Raw genomic sequence first — 21109 nt, forward strand, 5'->3', positions numbered from 1 at the left:
TTTGGGCAGGAGCACCTGGATGCCAGCTTGGACCCTTCGTGTTCTACCGCTTGTACAATGGGCTGTGCTCTGAAGAATTGTTTGACATGATGCCCACGGCCGCTTTCTATCACCGCACCGCTCGCCATCGGCAGGGTGTTCATCCTCACACCCTAGCACCTAAATGGTCGCGTACTATGCGGTTTAAGAGGAATTTCCTCCCGCATACGCTTCGGCTGTGGAATGAGCTCCCTGCCGAGGTTTTCCGTAGGGGCTACAGTATGGGGTTCTTCAAAAAAGGAGTGTACAGGTTTTTAAAAGGTCGGCAACGCGCGTGTAATACCTCCGGTGTTGCAGCCGTCCATAGGCTACGGTAACTGCTTACCATCAGGCGGGCCGTATGCTTGATTGCCACCGACGTGGTATAAAAAAAATGATTGCCACAGAAGAGAAGTATAAAGGATGACACGTTAGACCGGGCCGTGACCGGGCCGGAGCTTCCGGCGCTTACTTTTCTATGACATGACAGGTGATCACGTGATGCTTTCCATAGAAAACGAAGCGCCGGAAGCTCCGGCCCGGTCACGGCCCGGTCTAACGTGAGTCATCCTTAACGCTTATAATAATAATGTAGAAAAAAAATCCTAACCTAAGAAGGAAAATAAATAAAGATAATAAATGTAGGTAATGACCAATGCACACGTATTTCATACGACGTTTTTCAACACACTTGCGAGGAAGAAAACGAAACTTTCATATTAATCAAATTTTAATTGTTAAATAGTAAGGCCACTTCCCCACTTGGCGGCGCGGTATCGGTGCAGTACGCAGTATTTCTTCCTGATTGGCGCGGAGTCGCGGGCGTGCCAATCAGGAAGAAATACTGCGTACTGCACCGATACCGCGCCGACAAGTGGGGAAGCGGCCTCTAAGTCTAAAATCTGTCATACTGCCTGCCGCCGTGCCGCCCCTCGGACCCAGCCGCTGACGGCCCGGCCGGCCCTCGTCGGCAGCCGGCGGGGCGCCGGCGCTTTCCAGTCCTTGTTGTGAAATCTACTCGATCAACTTAAGAAGGCTCCGTTTCCATATTCTAAACGATTCTAATTTTTTTATAAACGGAAATTAACCTTTGGTTTTTCACGCACTAATAAAGATTTTAGCTATCGCTTCGATATTTTGAAGTTGTCTAGACACTAAGAGAATAAGCAAACCAAACTAAGTCTATAAGTCATTGGGGCAGAATTAACTAGAACTTGATTAATTTAGACTCAGGATTAGTGAACAATAGGAAAGTTTTGCAATAAAGTCCAAGTTAGAGAGGTCACAATAGGCATTATCTCAGGTACAGAGGTTCAACAGCTTTAACCTCCTAAGAGCCGGACTTTTAAAATATTACTTGTTAGAAAGACCGAACTAGCTTTTAATAGAACAAAATAGCAACCATTGTTAAGTCCTGACGATTTGAAAATTACAGGTCTCGTTATGACCGAACTAACTAAGAACAAAATCAAAAATATTTATCAGTACGGTTTTTACTCACTATTATTTTTAGTCGCTTTTGGCGACATGTTTCGGATTCTTTGGGAATCCATCCTCAGGCACCTCGTCGGTCGGGCGGCGCGGGCAGTGCACGACGTACAACCGCCGCGGACACTCGTGCCTGAGGATGGATTCCCAAAGAATCCGAAACATGTCGCCAAAAGCGACTAAAAATAATAGTGAGTAAAAACCGTACTGATAAATATTTTGAAATATGTCTCACGATAGTTTAAGTGCGAGAACAAAATCAATGTTTAAACTTTATTGCGATATTTTAGACCTAAACGTAGTGTTTATATATTTGTCCCTGGCACACGCGTTGAATGAAACGAAACCAAGTCGCCATATTTGTTCTTAGTGGCCAGCAAAGGGGGACAATGGCAGCATGTGGGAAACAACGTAAGTAAATCCATGAATACTTCATAGTAATATTGGTATTTCTTGCAATTAAAATTGTGTTTTTTTCTAATGAATTTTTAATATTTAACTATAATGTATTATTTTTGACAAACATGCGACGTAAACGATATTTTTGCAAGGTAATTTAATTTGTTCTTTTAAAAGTGAGTTCGATTAATAAATGGTATTTCATTCTAGTGCTACGCGACGTGGACATAGATCAGCTTCTCAATGAATCTGAAATAAAAGACACTGGGGATGGCAAAGGTTCGACTTATCAAGACCCTGAAATAGACGTAGTTTCTGGTCAACGTAGCGATGACCATTATCGATGCGGACTCGTCTAGCTCAGAAAATAAATATTCTTCTGACTCGGAACATGAGGCTGATTACCCTTCTACCAGCAACCCTCGGGCCCAAGGTTGAAGAGTTGAGAAGCGAAGCTTTGTGTGTACGCGTGGTAAAGTTCTGATTTGGTCAAGAAAATAAAACCAAATAACCAATTACCCATGCTGTTTACCTATAATTATTACATTAAGTACTACATACTAAGCACGAGAGTTCTTTAAATAGAACAAAGTATGGATTAGTTGACTTAGTGAAAAAATAAGTTTCTTTGGTACTGAACAATGTTTGTTCTAGCAAAAATCGTATAGTCAGGTTTGAAACATTAAATTGCTGCTATAAGTTCAGGACTCAATGCCTATAATACTTTTGATATTTTTAAAGGACATTCGGTGATAGTGACATCTTCTGCGTAGTAATACCCAGGACTCAATTGTTCTTTTAGCAGGCACTTGGGACTTAGGAGGATAAATTCATAGGAAACGATTGAACAAAAGTAAGTATTCTATAAAATAAAATATAGTCTCAGTAAATGAGGTGAAATACACTCGCTATCTCAATTATAATAGTACATTGTGATACAAGTGTCCTAAGTTGGTCATTAGACACGAGGCGATATTGTGCGCGCGAGCTGTAAGCGAGCGCGAAATAAGAAAGCCGATGTGTGTATTGACCAATGCACACGCGTTTCATACGACGGTTTTTAACACACTTGCGAGGAAAAAAAAGAAACTCATATTAATCAAATTTTAATTGTTAAAACAGTTAGTAAAAGTTTTGCATCAGTCATACTGCCGGCCGCCCCTCGCCCCGACCGCGGGCAGGCTGGCCGGGGCGCGGCAGGCCAAGGGCCTGACACTCTTTGATAGAGAAAGATAGTCTTGTTGCGATTCCTGTAAGAGGAAAGAGAAAATAGTGCCATGCTTTGTCCTTATCATCGACCGGGTTTTTTTTCATGGTCGGGTTATGGCAGGCGATGGCGAAATACCGAAATTTATAAGAGCGAATGGGAAAAAGAAGTATGCTGCCTGTAGGCGACGGAACTACAAACCTTTGTGCTGCACGCGTGCTGGCAGCCTGGCCGGTTCGGATGCCGCTGCCAGCGCGCGTCTTTTGTTTTTATGAATATAGTTTTTCTCTTGCTGTCAATTGAGCGATATACAAATGTTTTCGTTGTGTATTTTTATGTTTTAAAAGCTTGTTGTTTGTAAATATTCTGTAAGTTTTCTTGTGTGATTGTGTAAATAAAGTGTAATATATACTGTACAGCCAAAGTTTTGCGCATTTTTCATTATCGGCGGCCCGACAAACTACAAAAGTGGTCAACTTCGAACCGGATCGATATGATTAGAACACCACCAGCCGCAGTGATGAAAACGCGTAGTGCTGCGCGAAAAGAGCTGCAAGTACCAATATTACACAGTACATTTCACGTGGAAGATACAAGCAAACAACCGTCGCTGCGTAGCAAAAGTAAGTCTCTTTCTATGTCATCCTCCATTGAGACCAGACGCAAGCGGCTTGAACTAGAGGCAGAGAAACAAAAAGCCGCTATTCAGTTGCAGCTCATCGAGAAACAATTACAGGCCGACTTAGCCGAGTTAGATGAACAAAACAATAGTAGGCAACAGTCATATGCGGGCTCTATTAGCGATGTCAAAGACTGGCTCGACAAACACGAACCACCGCAGCAGGAACTACATGAGGAGCAGCAAGATCACACTTATGAAAATAACTCGGTCGAGCTGCGCCAGCCGGCGCTTGTCGCCGATACTCCTGCCGGTAATAAGTCGTCCGCGAGCGCACATGACAACGTAGCCACCGCCTCTGTAAGTAACATAGAGAAACAAAATGATCGCCAGTCGGCGGTAGTCACTGCTGACAGTTTCGCGATACTAGCGAGCGCTATCAAAGACTTAGCCGTTGCCTCTGCTAATAATAAACCCAATGCAAGCCTACTTAGCAGAATTAGCACTTCGCGAGACCTACCTGTGTTCTCCGGAGACCCGATGGAGTGGCTACAGTTTAAACAGGCGTACATGGAGTCAACCGAGGTGTGCGGTTTCAGCCCAGCTGAGAACATGTGGAGGCTAAGGAAGTGTCTACGTGGTGCTGCAAAAGATGCTGTGTCAGCTCTTTTAATTAGTGCTTCCTCGCCCAACAAGCTCATCGCGACATTGGAACTACAATTTGGTAATGCTGACACTATTTTATTTAAATTGATGAACGATATAAAGAAACTTCACCCAGTATCCCTCGATTATCACAGTGATATCGTTGCATTTTCTGTGAAAATACAAAACTTTACTGAAGCGATACGCGCAGTCGGCCGCGAACTATATATGCATGATGTGACTATTTCATCAATCGTACTGTCCAAACTTCCACCAGTGCTGATTTCAAAGTGGTCCGATTATAGTTTTGTACAGATAAAGGCAGGCATAAAAGCGCGATTAGAGATATTATCTGAGTTTCTTAGCCTAGAGGCGGAAAAGATATCGGCCACAGCGAACGCAAGTTTAATGTGCACTATGAATACACAACACAATAGCAACAAACATGTCACTCGGGCGCAAGCTGTACTAGTGCAAGCGGACAGCCAGATGAACCACAGTATTACTAACGTAAATTGTCAGTATTGTAAAATGTCTGCACATAAACTGACCGAGTGTAAGAAATTTAAGAAGGCGTTGCGTAAGGACCGTTGGCGATATGTTAAACGCTCTAATGTTTGCTTTGAGTGTTTGCAAGCTCGTCACGGGGCCGAATCCTGCTCCGCTCCCGTATGTAATATAGATAACTGCGGCGGCGAACATCATCAATTGCTTCATTTTGTTGGCCGCAACAACGCTGATCCACCGAGCACGGACTCGACCGAAGCTTCGACGTCGGCGCCGGCTACTACGCCTATCGTAGAGAACGTTAACTACGTGAAAACGACGGACACTAAAGTTTTTTTGAAGGTAGTGCCAATTAAAGTTTACGGTCCTAATGGCGTTTTCAGTGTAAATGCATTTATCGACGACGGATCTTCGGTAACGATGATTAGCCGCGAGCTCGCCGACCGCGCAGGGTTGCGCGGGCGCCCTCAATCGATGCTCGTACGTGGTGCGTGGAAAGGTGACGACTCAGTGCATGACACTACAGTGTTTAATTTTGATATATCAAGTGAAAATGATGAAGTGTTTAGTATCAAGGCTCGTGGTGTAATAGATTTGGATTTGCCAGAACAAAATGTATCCCATATTAACCTAGAAAAGTATTCTCACCTTAGAGCACTAAAAAATAAGTTGTCACGAAATGTTGATATGAAGCCCGAAGTGTTAATAGGGCAAGATAACTGTCATATGTTTATTCCTTTAGAGGTATGTGTAGGTAAACGTTATGAGCCGTTAGCTACCCGAACACCCCTAGGTTGGTCCGTGCATGGCCCAGTGCGGGTTCCGCACATAGAAAGCTCAGCCGTGCAAGCACACACGACGCTGCTCTTGTCCGGCGCACCTGTGGTCGAATCAGAACTCGGCCTCCGCGAGTTGAACGAGGTGGTGAGGCGCTCTTTTAGTATAGAGGCTATGGGTGTAACAGGTAAGCCAAGGCAGAACAGCGACGACGTGTCCGCCCAAGCAAAACTTGAGCAAACTGCGACACTCATTAACGGTAGGTGGCAAGTAGGATTACCTTGGAAAGACGATAACTGCAAATTACCCGAAAGCTTTCCTATGGCTTTTAAAAGGCTACAAGGTGTAGAACGAAAAATGGCTGCAAATGAATTTCGCTCAAAGGTATCGCGAGCGCGTTAGCCACTTACTTGATAATAACTTTGCTAGGGAAGTGAAGGAGCCGCACCCGACGCCAAAGACCTGGTACCTTCCTCATTTTGGGGTGGATAACCCAAACAAAAAGAAGCTCAGGCTCGTGTTTGACGCGGCCGCTAAATGTGAAGGTAAGTCACTTAATGATCACCTACTTACAGGGCCAGATTTACTTTCGTCTCTGTTCGGAATAATGCTTCGATTTCGTGAGAACAGAGTGGGAGTGACTGGAGACATAAAGGATATGTTTTTAAGGGTAAAGATTAGACCTGAAGACCAAGATGCTTTGCATTTTCTATGGAGAGGTACGCCTAATGAGCCCGTGAAAACATATTCTATGACTTCACTCATTTTTGGCGCCAATTGCGCACCTTTCATTGCGCAATTTATAAAAAATAAAAATGCGCTACGGTTTGAATCAACACATCCTTCAGCCGTCGCGGCTATTTGTGAGCAGCACTATATGGATGACTACATACAAAGTCTACCGGACGAATCTACCGCAACTGATATGGTAAGGGATATAATTAATATTCACAAAGAGGGTGGGTTCGAAATTAGAAACTTTACGAGCAATAATTTGGATGTGTTGAAAAGTGTGCCTACTGAGGCTCTAGGCGATGCTGCTGTAAAATTCAAAATAGGTCAGCAGTACGCAGGCGAACGAACGCTCGGGCTCATTTGGTACCCAGGGACAGACGAACTAGGTTTCGACGTGTCGTTGAAGAGTGTGCCTCTTGATGTGTTAAAGGGAGAGCAAAGACCAACCAAAAGGCTAATGTTGAAAGTTATTATGTCCATATTCGACGTGTTTGGCTTTTTGGCACCTTTTACCATACAAGTTAAGATAATGCTTCAAGACACGTGGAAATCGCATGTCGGCTGGGATGACACCATTCCTGACGCCACATTCGATAAGTGGCGAAAGTGGCTCGAGCTGCTGCAGGTAATAAATAAAATACGAGTACCCAGATGTTATCACCAGGCAGGCAGCTTGGCAATGCAACGAGAGCTGGCCGCTACAAACGCTGCACCATCACCACCGACGGAACCCAGCGCAAGTGCTGCTGCAACAAGTTGTGAGTATAATAATCTGCAGTTGCATACGTTTTGTGATGCGTCAACAAAAGCAATGGCTGCCGTGTCATACTGGCGATGGAATGACAAGTTTGGAAACATCTGTGTTGCGTTAGTGGCTAGCAAATGTCGAGTTTGTCCAGTCAAGGCATTGACAGTGCCAAGATATGAGTTACAAAGTGCTCTTTTAGCTGCCAGATTAGCAGATACACTGTTAAAAGAGCACAAACTTAAAGCAACGCGAAGATACTTTTGGAGTGATGCCACTACCGTGTTGCACTGGATAAAAAATGACACACGCAATTATAAGACTTTTGTTGCGAATAGATTGGGTGAAATCGACGAGCTTACACGTGCATCAGAGTGGAGGTACGTACCTACTAAATTGCCGACACAGCTACACGTGAGGTCTACGATGAAACCATTTTTCAAAACGAATGGTTCAATGGTCCTACATTTTTGTACGGTAAAGAATCTACATGGCCGCAAGACTTAGTGGAACAAGATGTCAATGTTTCAAATCTAGAACGCGTAACATTGGTCCAAGAACCTGCTCAAAACTCACCGCTTCCGGATCCTCATCGTTTTTCGTCTTGGTTGCGGCTTAAGAGAGCTACTGCAGCGGTTCTTAAGTTTGTAAACAAGTGTAAAAAAACTTACAAGTGAAGAGGACTGCGAAACAATGGAACGAGCGGAGCGTCTTATATTGAAACAATCTCAGCGAGAGTCTTTCGGCCAAGATATTGTAGCAATAAAAGCAGGTAAGTGTATAGAACGCAGTAGCAGAATACGTACCTTATCACCATTTTTAGACGAGTTCGACGTGCTACGATGTGGTGGCCGAATTGACGCCGCACTCGATGTTGCACATGATGTAAAAAGACCAATCATCCTTGACGGTAAGCATCAAGTAGCGCGACTGTTAGCCAAACATTACCATGAAAAGGCTGCTCACGATCAACAGGAGACTGTAGTAAATGATCTCAAGCAGAAATATTGGATAGTGAAGCTGAGATCTACTGTCAAGTTCGTAGCTTCACGTTGCATGATATGCAAACTGAGGAAAGCCAAACCTGAAGTTCCCAGGATGGGAGACTTACCAGCTGCGCGTATGGCTCACCACCAGAGGCCGTTTACATACAGCGGATGTGATCTGTTTGGCCCAATCGAGGAAGACACCGCGAAAACAGGTATGGTGTACTTTTTACTTGTCTGACGGTAAGAGCCGTCCATATAGAAATAGTTCATTCTCTGACAACGGATTCTATGATAATGGCACTTCGTCGGATGGCGGCACGAAGAGGTTGGCCGCGATATTTGTATTCTGATAACGGTACTAACCTGCGGGGCGCTGATTCGGAATTGAAGAAAGCCGTTCAAGAACTGGATGATGAAGTTTTGAAAAGAGAAGCTGCGAACGAAGGAATCCAGTGGTCATTTATTCCACCCGCTAGTCCCCATTGGGGTGGGGCATGGGAACGACTGGTGCGCAGCGTAAAGACTTCACTAAAGGTAATTTTAAAAGAAAGAGCGCCCAAAGATGAAACTTTGAGCACTTTTATAGCCGAGGTAGAAAATATAGTGAACTGTAGACCCTTAACTCACGTATCTGTTGAACCTGGAAGTGATGAGGCTTTGACGCCAAATCATTTCCTTCTCGGTACGTCATCCAGCTTACCTGTATTAGGTTGTTTTGATGTGAATGACTTACATCTCCGGAAGCAATGGCGCAAGTCACAGCTTCTAGCAGATATGTTTTGGCAGCGCTGGGTCAGAGAGTACTTGCCGGTTTTGATACCACGGCAAAAATGGAATCAGGAACAGAGACCTCTGCAGGTAGGTGACCTGGTGCTGATAGTGGACCCTGGGGCTCGCCGAAACGTGTGGTTAAAAGGTGTGGTAAGTCAAGTATTCCCGGGAGCAGATGGTCGGGTGCGCATGGTTGAGCTGAAGACTAAGTCGGGAACGTTGAGGCGTTCAGCAACGCGCGTTGCACGAATTCCAATAGTAAATGAGTGCTGAGCCAGCACTGGGGTGGGGAGTGTAGGCGACGGAACTACAAACCTTTGTGCTGCACGCGTGCTGGCAGCCTGGCCGGTTCGGATGCCGCTGCCAGCGCGCGTCTTTTGTTTTTATGAATATAGTTTTTCTCTTGCTGTCAATTGAGCGACATACAAATGTTTTCGTTGTGTATTTTTATGTTTTAAAAGCTTGTTGTTTGTAAATATTCTGTAAGTTTTCTTGTGTGATTGTGTAAATAAAGTGTAATATATACTGTACAGCCAAAGTTTTGCGCATTTTTCATTATCGGCGGCCCGACAAACTACACTGCCATACATTAACCTGTCAATACATGAATATGTCTTTCTCTTACCCCTGGTCGCTCGGTTTCATGTCTATAACTACTATACTATGTCTATGCGGCAGGCGGTCGAGGGGCGCCGGCGCCCGCCAGTCTGCGTGGTAAAATCTACTCGACCAATTAAAGAAGGTTCCGTTTCCATGCATATTATTAGCAATCAGTTACCTTTTTAACTCAGTCGGATAATATAATGTAAAAGCACGAATGTTATAATATACTGAAAAAGCACGCGTGTTTAAGTTAATCTAGGATTATGAGCCAAAAATCGGTGGAATAAAAACGTATTTATTTCGTTTATTTCGTTAATAAACACGTCGTTTTGAGCAAGTGTGTTGAAAAGGTATTTATGATAAGTAAATCGAAAGCAACAATATCAAATATATTATAGAGGTTTGTTTTGTCCCATTAACAGAGGTGAATTTAGTACCTATGATTAGTACCTAGTCTCGGGACCTCGGCATGAGTTCCAGCTATGGAGGTTTCTCAGTTATCCCGGTCTCACTTTTACTGTATTGGCATTATTGGCAATCAGTTACCTTCTTAAGTCAGTCGGATTATAATACATTACCGTACGAGTGCTATAATAATTAGGATTACGAGCCTAAAAGCGGTTTAATAACTTACACGTTACCAGCAAGTGTGTTGAAAACCCTATTCGTATTTTTTATTAGAGTCTGGGTCGAATGTGACGTAACCATATTTACTCAAATATCACAACGAAGAAGTCTTGTAGGTACCGAAAACAACTCATAAATTTTGTATTGAGATACAAAATGTAATCCTCTTGAATTTGTTAAGGTTTATATAGGTATAACGGTTATTACCAATGTCTATATAAGGAAGGAATTACTTAAAGTACCTACGTACCTACTAAATCCGTATTAGGAGGAAGCTTTGGGCGGCTGAGAGCTGACGCAATGGGATACAGCACGGAATTTTCCTTTTCAGGTAGTTTTTAGGGTTCCGTACCAAAAAGGTACAAAAGGAATCCTTATGGTGCGACTGTCCGTCCGTCCGACCGTCCGTCTGTCTGTCACACTGCTAAATATCTCGCTCGACCTATCGATTTGAAATTTGGAAAAGTTATGAACAACGCTAACCCAAACACATTGAGTGTTATAATTTTATTTTATTTTTATTAACTATGGAAAATGTCCAATATGAAGAGGGGGCAAAATTTCAAACTAGTTAAAGTGGGGTACCATTTGAAAGAGCGCAAGTTGAACATTCCAAATCATTTTTTTATTTTTTTTTCGTAAATATTTTTAGAGGAAAACGTTAAAAAAAAGAGTGTACCATTTATATTTAGGTATATACCATTCCATCCTCATCTCCAAAGTTTACCAAAGAAAAATTATCAATGTTTTATACAACATTAACATTGTCATAAATATTACAGGAATAGTTATTTGTTATACAAGGGTGCAAAGTTGTATTTTACCCGCGAGTGTGGAATTGAAACACGAGCAAGCGAAAGGATTCTATAGTTGAAGTTCTAAAATAGAATCCTGAGCGTAGCAAGTGTTTCAACACACGAGAAGTAAAATACATTTGCACACGTGTGTAACACAAAACTTTTCACCTCACTATAGCGAGGAAAGTGCAACATACACAGGCGTTAGATCATCTTCATCACTGAAATCACTCATTTTTTACGATATTATAACAAAAAACTCTGGAAATTCTGTATTTCTGACGTATGAAATGTCAATGATGCGTTTTGAAATTGCATCGACTCAACTTATATTTAACATCATTATTAAAAAACAAACGTTTCTTATGGAACATTAAGGTTTATGACATAAAATCATTAAATAAAGCTAAATTTGGTATCTTTTATTAGATTCTCAAACCATTTGTTTAATGATAATTAATATCAAACGAATCATTATTATGAGCGTTTTACGTTTTGTTATCTGTCAAGCTACTTAAACACGCTCCATCCAAGGTCAAATTACTTTCCCCACTAGTGGATAAAATGCGTTTTTCCCCGCTTGTTTTAAAGGATAAAAGACAACTTTCCGAGCTAGTGAGGGGAAAAATATATAATCACACATATCTTGATGACTTTTTTTAATTATCACAAAACATTTTCTATTCTAATTTGCAATTAAACTTCCTTTGCAGGTAGAGTTTTTTCACTAGACTAATATTGACCGTGATTAGACCGTGATTACCTTTTGTATTATTTATGAGCTCCCGATATTTCGACGCAGTTACATGCATCATGTTCACGGGTGACTGAAGATAGCGGGTGGGTGTCAAAGTTGTGTAGACCGCGCTCGGTCTACCCTCATTCTTGCGCGTCGGCTGCGTTCGCTTTCAACGTTACCATCGGTCGCATTCACACTTTTTGGTCTGGTCGCGTTCACACTCGTTGGTCTGTCCAAGCAAACTACACTCACAGCTGCTTTGCAGGTGTTTATTATACCTGACGCTGCTATTAGATTACAATGAAAACACCTATCAAATAAAATAAAAATTGTTGAAATCGGTTCACGTAATAAAGAATTACACTTATAAGTTATACTTATTTAAGTAGGGACAAAGCTCTTTGTTAGAATGAGATAACGATATTCATCTCTTATTCTGTAGTATAGCTGTGTCCCTACAAGTAAGTAAAACTTACATGTGTATCTTAGGCCTAAAAGCCGAGTCTCCTTGAGAATTTTGAGACAACTTCAGGCAGGGGAACCGTAAAAGAACATTTTATAGGCAAAAATGATAGCCGGGCAGCTTTACTACAATTTTATGAGCGAAAGCTGTAGGTAAGTACCAAGTAGTTAGGTAGCTACTTACACCGCAGAATGTATACCGGGTGTTTCCTGTAACCAGAGCATTAAATTAAGCTGTAGGCTGTACTCCTGAAACTGACCAACATTTGTTCAGCAACTTTTAAAAATAACTTCTGTTTTGATTTTCATTACACTAAAGTTTATTCTAAGACGCAATGTATTGCTAAATTTGAAGTATATAATGTATTTTTTTTAATTGTAAGGATTTAGTACTTTAATTAACATTACAAATAACATGTTTTTGAACATAAATTGTTATGTTCAAAAATATAAAATACATAAATTGTTTTCAGAAATTATAATAAATAGGTTTATTATTAACCGGGCAACTAAAATATTAAACAGGAACTTTCATTGAGCATATAATATAATTTGGCCGTGCATTAATATTTTAGAGCCTAAAAATTTATATTAGCTTCAAATCTAAGCATCATATTATTAAAAAACGCATCAAATTCAAGCCACAAAAATAATAATTTGGATCTTGAACTGATAGTTTGGCGACCAAATAATAAATTGGCATCTATTATTGTAAAGCGTATGATTTTTAATATTTGTTGTCATATAGTTGTTTACACCTAAGTAATCATATTGAGGACATCTTTTCAAGTAGTATTTAAATTGCAGAAGCAGCTAAATTTGATGAATATTGGTTTATTTTTTGTAATAAATAATACATCGTTTGTTTATGAAAACGGGGAACAACGTAAACATCATTATTTGCGCGTAAACCGCGGGTAAGACAGTTCCAAGCGCGTGATATCTCACAACGTAGACACTATTAGGTACAGTCGAGTTTATAAATATGTAGGTACCTATACTTTATTTACAAAAACGACGATTGATTACGTCTTTTTCTTACTGTATCAATTAAAGCGGGAAGGATAGTGTAACTCATGCGCGAAATACTGTCTATTTAAGTTTTCTTAATATATTTTTTGTAGGTGTAGGAATAAAAACAAAATCAGCACCAAACTGTTATTATTTCTACAAAAAGAGTTAATAATACTGTTTACATTTATGACATTTGAAAAATATTATTAAGTCTTTTTGTAGAAATAATAAAACATTGGTGCTGATTTTTTATATTCCTACACCTACAAAAAAAAATATATTAAGAAATTTTAAATAAACAGTACCTCGCATACTAATTCTACGCAGACGAAGTCGCGAGCAAAAGCTAGTATGTATATAAAAACAAGTATCCCGACGAACAAAAAACAGAGCTCAACGAGGGAGAGGAGTGTTAGGGTCGACAACGCGCGTGTAATATCTCCGGTGTTGCAGGCGTCCATAGGCTACGGTAACTGCTTACCATCAGGCGGGCCGTATGCTTGATTGCCACCGACGTGGTATTAAAAAAAAAACATTCAAATTTTCACCTTTTGGACTCTTTTACTGGAGTTTCAGCATACTGTGGCGTCATCGGTCATCGGTTGCGTGGACCCGCAACAATACGGACAGCCAATTTATACTCATGAAATAAATCACGGCGATAAATTGTTTAAACCAGGAGTCACTTTACACCGCCGCTGATAAATTACGCGATTCAAAAGTATCCATTTTTAACTTTTTTGTGCTTTGATAGATTTTGTAATGTAATAAACAAGATCAAAAATATTGGAGTAAAAGGGCCCACTGAATCCACTGATTATAATTATACCAGTCCGCCGGACGATATCGGCCTGTCAGTTGTTCGGAACTGTCAAATTTTTGTCCTAACTGACAGGCTAACATCGTCCGACGGACTGATAATCAGTGGGCCCCTTATCAATCCCATTATCCAGTCCATCCAACATACAAATCAATAGCCTATGACAGGATAATTTGTGATAATATTTTAGCCAATACCAAAGACATATACATAGTATAGAGGGTTATTGTCATAGATAGACACACGATTAAAACTAAAAATGAAAATGTATAAAAATATCAAAAAATGTATACCTTACATATATGGATCTGTTTTTTTTTATTTAATATTTTTATATGATTTTGACCCATGTTCTTTCACTGATATATTATGTGTTAGAATTATTAAATATCAAACGGTCATCCACCCCATCTAGCCGAGCATAGGCCAAAGGTGTGGCGCCATCTATCCGACAATGACTTCTTCTTGATTTCCGAGGCACGTTTTTTCCTTAGACTTTATTTATCTTATACGGAGTTACATAATATGTCTTTGCCAATACCACGCCAATAATACTTACTCGGTATTAGTTCCCGTTAGAGCTTCTAATAAAGTGAAAGTGGCGACTTCAACAGATGCACTACTTGACAGGCCAGCGCCCATCGGGAGGTCCGAGACGATCACGGCATCAAAACCTTTTACAGCACCTGAGAATAATAGGTAAGTATGTAAATTAATTGGAGATCAAGGCACCGTAGGCTTTTTGAACACGAACAAGCTTCAGGGAGTTATAGTAGTCCTACTACTCCTACTAAGGGCCACTTGCAGCATTCACTAACTCGGGGTTAACCGGTTTAACCTGGAGTTAACAGGGTTACCAGTATAATTTGACACTGGGTTAACGGTTTACCCGCTTAACCCCGGGTTAGTGGGATGGGGCAAGTGAACCTTATATAGCTGCTATACTGTGGTATCATTAGGGCCACTTGCACCATCCCACTAACCCGGGGTTAAACGGTAAACCGTTAACCCAGTGACAAATTGTACTGGTAACCATGGTAACTGTAGGTTTAACCGGTTAACCCCTGGTTAGTGGAATGGCGAGAGTGGCGCTTATGCTGGGTCGGCCACACTGGGATTATCGCGATAATCAACTGCGTTTCCCGCCGTTTCCCGTTATATGGCCCCGGGATTAGTAACATTACGCGCGTAGATATATACGCACAGAATATCTGCCTACACCTAAATAGATTTTGTACGTTCGGCGTTTTTCCGTGATTGATCACGCAATAACGCCTGATCACGCCCGTTGGAGTAATAATTGGAACCCACGTTCTTTGTCTTCTAAACCATTATAGTACACATGAGGCAATGTTTATCGCCTTCTTTTGCCATGATACTTATAATCATTAGTATCATTACACTAAAATTGTAAACATTCTTTATACTCGTACATTGGTTACGTTACTGCAGCGCCTAAAGACTAAATTCAAAAATAACTCTTACCAGGGAAGTTAGCCACGACGCCCTTAACATAGTTAGCCCAAGCTGGTTCCCCGGGCTTCAGCTGACCAGAACTGGGCGTAGGGAACGTCGCCTCATTACGCCCCGAGTCGAGCACCGACACGACGCGGCACGTCGACGTGCCGTTGTTGGCGCCAACCACAACTGTTAGAAACGGCAATGCCTGGAGAAAGCGTACACTTTTGTCAATGGTGATCATGGAAACAGAGATTGAAAGATGTGGGGCGATGCGTCTGTAGGACTAGACGAACTAAAGATTTTGAATCTGTGTCATGTGTGCTTGGAAAGAATTACAGACAGGGAGGATTCCTCGTTCAATACCCACAGAAATGTTATGGGACTTACTAGATGAAGATCCATGACATGTCAGACTTCATGACTTACACCGAGACATGCTAGATAAGCTAAAAAAATTGTGCATACCGGGACTAGAGAACCCTGGTCCACAATAATAATTATGTTAAGTACGGTCAAGTACAACCCGATGATGTACAGATTGTACAGCAACAGAATCGGCGAAATAGACTATGTCAGTAAAAAAGATAGACACGTATTTAACGTGAGTAAAAGGATGGAACATCTTTTAAAACACAAATAAAGTACTAATGTAATTAATAAATTAACAATTAAATCTATGAATACAAATAATTACATGAGGTACATCTTTTAAAATATAAAATTAAATAACCATTATACTATATACATATATTACAAGTATATAAGATCCGTAATTTGCGAACTTCTGTGTACGCGGTAGGCACTCAGATGAAAAAGAATCGTGTGGCCCTTAAAACAAAGCTCAAAATTGAATTAATACCAACGCAAGGGACGGTACGTTCAGAAGAGTAGTAGTAGTATAATTAATCCCACCAAAAACATTTCATGTAAAGTGTTGCCAAGACTAGGCGCATAAAGCTTTTACACTCAAAAGCTATCAGATTCCGTAGGGTACCAAGATTTTTACTCTGTAAATCCTAACTTTATTAGCTCTAACTGTATAAAGCTGTGTGTGTTTATGTGACTGCAACGAAACGGCCAAGCCGTACTGTACGTTTGACCAAGATGTTGGCTTTATACAGTTAGAGCTAATAAAGTTAGGACTTAAAGATGTAAAAGTCTTGGTACCTACTACGGAATCTGATAGCTTTTGAGTGTAAAAGCTTTATGCGCCTAGTCTTGGCAACACTTTACATGATATGTTTTTGGTGGGATTTCATTCATTTTTGTAAGAGTTGATATACCAGCTAGAAATGACTTATTCGTTTATAGAATCTACGATAATACAGGATCATATATAAGCAGGCATAATTCTAAAATATTTTAACATTAGATTTTATAAAAGTTACGTATTGCTAGCGCCATCTATGTAGAGCCTAAATAAATTATAAGTCAGGAATTTTATGTATTATAAATTGTAAGTTTCTAGAAAATTTAAAGCATTATCATCATAATCGGAATTATTTTTAATGACCTAATCGTTAGTTAAGGTCTCCGATTCAGCTCACTCAACCGATTTTAGTGAATTTTGTGTGGGTACGTACGTGCTATGGCAGTGCTGTTGGAAAACCGCGGCTTTGTAGTGCGACGATTCGAGTTTGATCCCCAGACATGTATTTTTAAAATTAAAATTTGAACTTAGCGAGTGCGAAGTGCGAGCTAAGCGTAGGTATTCGTTACAGTGGGGCAAAAATATTTTCTAGTCTCCGGCTGTTCTTCTGTATAAGTCGTACGTATCACTCAACTTATTTTCGAAAAATTTTGTGAGCAGAATTTATTTAAAAAATATTAAAATAGCTCACTTATCACACGCGAGTCAAGAGGTAAAGAAACCGGTATATAAATACTGAGCTCTCCGAATATGCATACATCTTACGGTCGCGTTACTCTGGTGTTTCGAGATCTCTACACGCATGCGAGTTTCTAAATCGTTGGGAACTGTTTGATGGTACTGTGACTGTGACATCCGAAAACAAAAAGTCGTATGTGCCTGCAAACTTCCTATTATGATATGACTACATATATTCACCTTTCGCTGAATACTGCACAAATAAATTGTGCAGCATAATACGGCAAATTTAATTTAATTAACAATATTTTGTTACGTGAGAATACGAGTCACATGAACGTCGTCAGTCGAGTATGTAATGTAGTTTATAAAACAACTGATCATAGTCTGCTCACAAAATACACATAATGTTCCAAAATGGCTGTCACATAGGACAGGCGGACTAAACAAAACTGTAAGGATTCCGTTTTTGCCATTTTGGCTACTGAAGGCCGAATGCCCGGAGCGTATGACAGGTACACGCTACCCGCAACGTCTCCAAGTATCTTCATGGCGAACGGTTTGGCCGAAGGACGAGCTCCGCGAAGATATTAAGGTCAGAAGTGGCCAAGAGAGGCGCGCTTCTGTAGTGTTCAAACACAAAACTTTAGTACCTACAACTTACTGTATGCATGCATGGTTCTTGCGACTTCCACAAACACCTACTTGCGAAGTGCATGCCATCGGCCTTCGCGTTCAGACAATTTAACTGCTAATCAGGTTCGGTAAAATAATTTTAGTATCAATACAGTTTTGTTTTTTTTTCTAATAGGCTACACTTATTTAGGCTTTGTTCGCGAGGTTGTATAGCTCACAGAACCTCCCTTGTGCTTAAAGTTCATCATCTTCCTCGCGTTATCCCGGCATTTTTAGCCACGCCACGGCTCATGGGAGCCTGGGGTCCGCTTGGTAAGTTGGCAACTAATATCAAGGCATAATTTTTTACGAAAGCGACTGTCATTATTAGGATTAGTCCCGTTTCCTCGCGATGTTTTCCTTTCCGGAAAAGCGACTGTTAAAACCTATCTTAACAAGGTACAATAAGTAGGTATTAGTCCATACAAATACCAAAGCAAATACCTAATACTTACCTAATCTAGATAGATTAAGTTTCTCAATTCTATGATATAATAATTAAACTAATTAAGGTGACATCTATCGAAACTCTTGTGTACTTGAAGAAGTACTCTATGAGCTTAGTTTAGCTATGTCATTATATGTAATAGTTCATTACCAATCCGTAGTGTCATAGTGTGGCACTGCACTTAGCTATATAAGCTTCTACATGTATGTAGATACGATCACTTTTTTCAACCAGCCTTCTGTTAACATAACATTAAGCCGGGCCGGGGTTTGAACCTGCGACCTCCGGATTAAAAGTCGCACGCTCTTACCGCTAGGCCACCAGCGCTTGTGTTTGAAGTAAGGTTTTGAAAAGTTTACGACAAGAAACAGTGCCAATATAGAGGGCGCTATTTGGCTGGTTTACGTGACCCTGGTTCAAATCGGTACTTCGAAAACTTTTTGGTTTTTTTTACTGTTGTTTTTGTATTAGCATTCCGATCACTGCTACCACACAAAATTTCACGATTCTAGAACTTCAGGAACCAATGTTTTCAGGATTAGAGGTATTTTAGGTACCCCCATTTGAAGGGGTTGCAGGGCGAAAGTTACAGATTTCTGGTTACCATATGTGTCTGCATACAGACCCATCCCTACATGCCAAATGTCAGCCTTCTAAGACTTCAGGAAGTAGTCTGTATTTTCTATGACGCGAATTTCATGTGTTTCGGACAGTGAAAATTAAGGTATACTATAAGGTACTATAAAATTTTAAGTATAATAGGTAGCTTAATAAAACTTGGTGTTTTTGATAAGTCTACTGAGTACATGGTATACAAAAAATTACAGCTCTCTAGCGTTGTCCAAGATGAAGCTACGAGGGTTCGAAAATACGGCGAAACGTGCCGAGAAAAGATATGCCCTTTGTCTCGTCTTGGCGGCGGCACGGCCGTGCCCCCAGATGTACTTATATATAGATCTTCAAGACATATTACATTAGGTAAGGAAACCCCTTTTGCGGACATATTTGTATGTAACAAAAATGATAAGCAATAAAGAAATTTCTAGTCTATATTAAACATATTAATAACGGGTCAGTCACCGTAATACGTGGGGTAAAGGACGTTACTTCACGTTAGACCGGGCCGGAGCTTCCGGCGCTTCGTTTTCTATGGAAAGCATCACGTGATCACCTGTCATGTCATAGAAAAGTAATAATCAGCGAACTAGGCTCCACACTCGCGTTCGCGGCTTCGCGCCGCGATTCGCGCATGAGTGTGGAGAACCCTCTAAATTGAATTAACAAAAAATTTACTTAAACACGAAAAACTAGTATTTAATAATGAGCTGTACGCTGTGTGCATTGCAGCAACAACAAAAGGGTTCCGACCCAGCTATACGCTCCACTCTATTGAGCAAAGCACTGATATTCTGCCGGAACCAAGATCACGTTACAGTTGGGTAAATATGACGGTGATAAGTATACGGTACTGTATAAAGTGTGTAGTTGAGTGGTGTGGATTAAAGTCATTACATGCGAAATCATTTGACATTTCAAACATTATGTCATGATTTCATGGAGACTGTATAAAGGAGCCAAATCTCTATGTATGAAAAGTGTCCATCAAAAAACAGTAATTAGGCGGCGCCACCATACACCGAAATACTACCAAAAACAACCTACGTAATTTGGTCGGGTTATTTGTTGCCTTATATGGTTCATGTTATACTCATGTCCCAGAGCCTAACTAGCGCCACCGGAGAGATTAGGAACTATTATTTAAAGCTTAACGCGGTCACTTTTACAACAATTCTGCCATAAGAGATTGCGATCCTTTCTATACCATCCATACATGATTTATTTATGTTTACATGACAGATAACAGTTAAATAATAATTCTAATGTGGCAACAATGGCAACATCATGGCGTTATCCCGAATAGTACGGGGTAGTTGGGAAAATACCTGGCAACACGGTACGTAGTGGGGCACAGGTGCCAGTTGGACCGGCTCGTGAGACTCGTTCACTAAGATCGAGGCAGTCAAAGAGGATACATCGTGAAGGATCAATTCAGTCAGATCAGAGTACCTCCAAGTACCTCCATTGTTGTATAAGTAATAATTAGAGTAACCCATAGAAGCAGAATCTTCACAAATCTATGTTAACGTACTCGTACCACTAACCCACAATGGGATTTTATGATTTACTTTGATTCCTAAGTTTTATGAGTTACAGAACTAAAAAGTGCTTAACTCATAGAAGCAGAATCTTCACAATTAGTCCGCCAATTTGGAATTTTTTGGCAGTTTAGTCATCGAAGGCACAGACCCATCGGCATTCAGACACAATTGAAAATTGTGTCAAAATATTTGAAACGGATATTAAATTCATCAAATTAAATATTTTAAAGCATAAACAAAAAATAAAAATTTAATTCGTCAGTATTTTCAAAGTAAAACTCATTTATACCTACTTGGTTCGTATGAATTATTGACATAATTTAAAAAAAGCTATAACTCACGAGTTATAGCTTTTTTTTTAGAATCTATAACTCCCGCGGGAACAATATTAGACCTTTGTCCTTCAGTGAACCTGCATGAAATAAGATCTTTTTCGAGCAAGTGTGATGAAAATTACATTTTTCCAATAACAAAACTTGAGCTTGAACTTGAAAATGTTTAATCCGAGATAGATCGACCGATACAAATCTAATTAAATTCCTTTGAAAATTGCCACCCGAGCTCAATCATAATTAC

The 21109-nt window shown here is 40.5% G+C and overlaps 1 protein-coding gene across 1 annotated transcript in view; it reads right to left on the bottom strand.

Annotated features, from left to right (window-relative positions):
- LOC134744095 (galactokinase-like) overlaps positions 1 to 21109 on the bottom strand; it is a 156578-nt gene that overhangs the window by 133221 nt on the left and 2248 nt on the right. The window contains exons 3-4 of the mRNA XM_063677783.1: positions 15448 to 15628; positions 14522 to 14648 (exon numbers count right to left, since the gene is read on the bottom strand). Of these exons, the coding sequence (XP_063533853.1) occupies positions 14522 to 14648; positions 15448 to 15628 (308 nt within the window). The remainder of the gene's footprint in view (positions 1 to 14521; positions 14649 to 15447; positions 15629 to 21109) is intronic.

Source organism: Cydia strobilella, chromosome 9, assembly GCF_947568885.1.
Source record: "Cydia strobilella chromosome 9, ilCydStro3.1, whole genome shotgun sequence".
Lineage (NCBI taxonomy): Eukaryota > Metazoa > Arthropoda > Insecta > Lepidoptera > Tortricidae > Cydia > Cydia strobilella.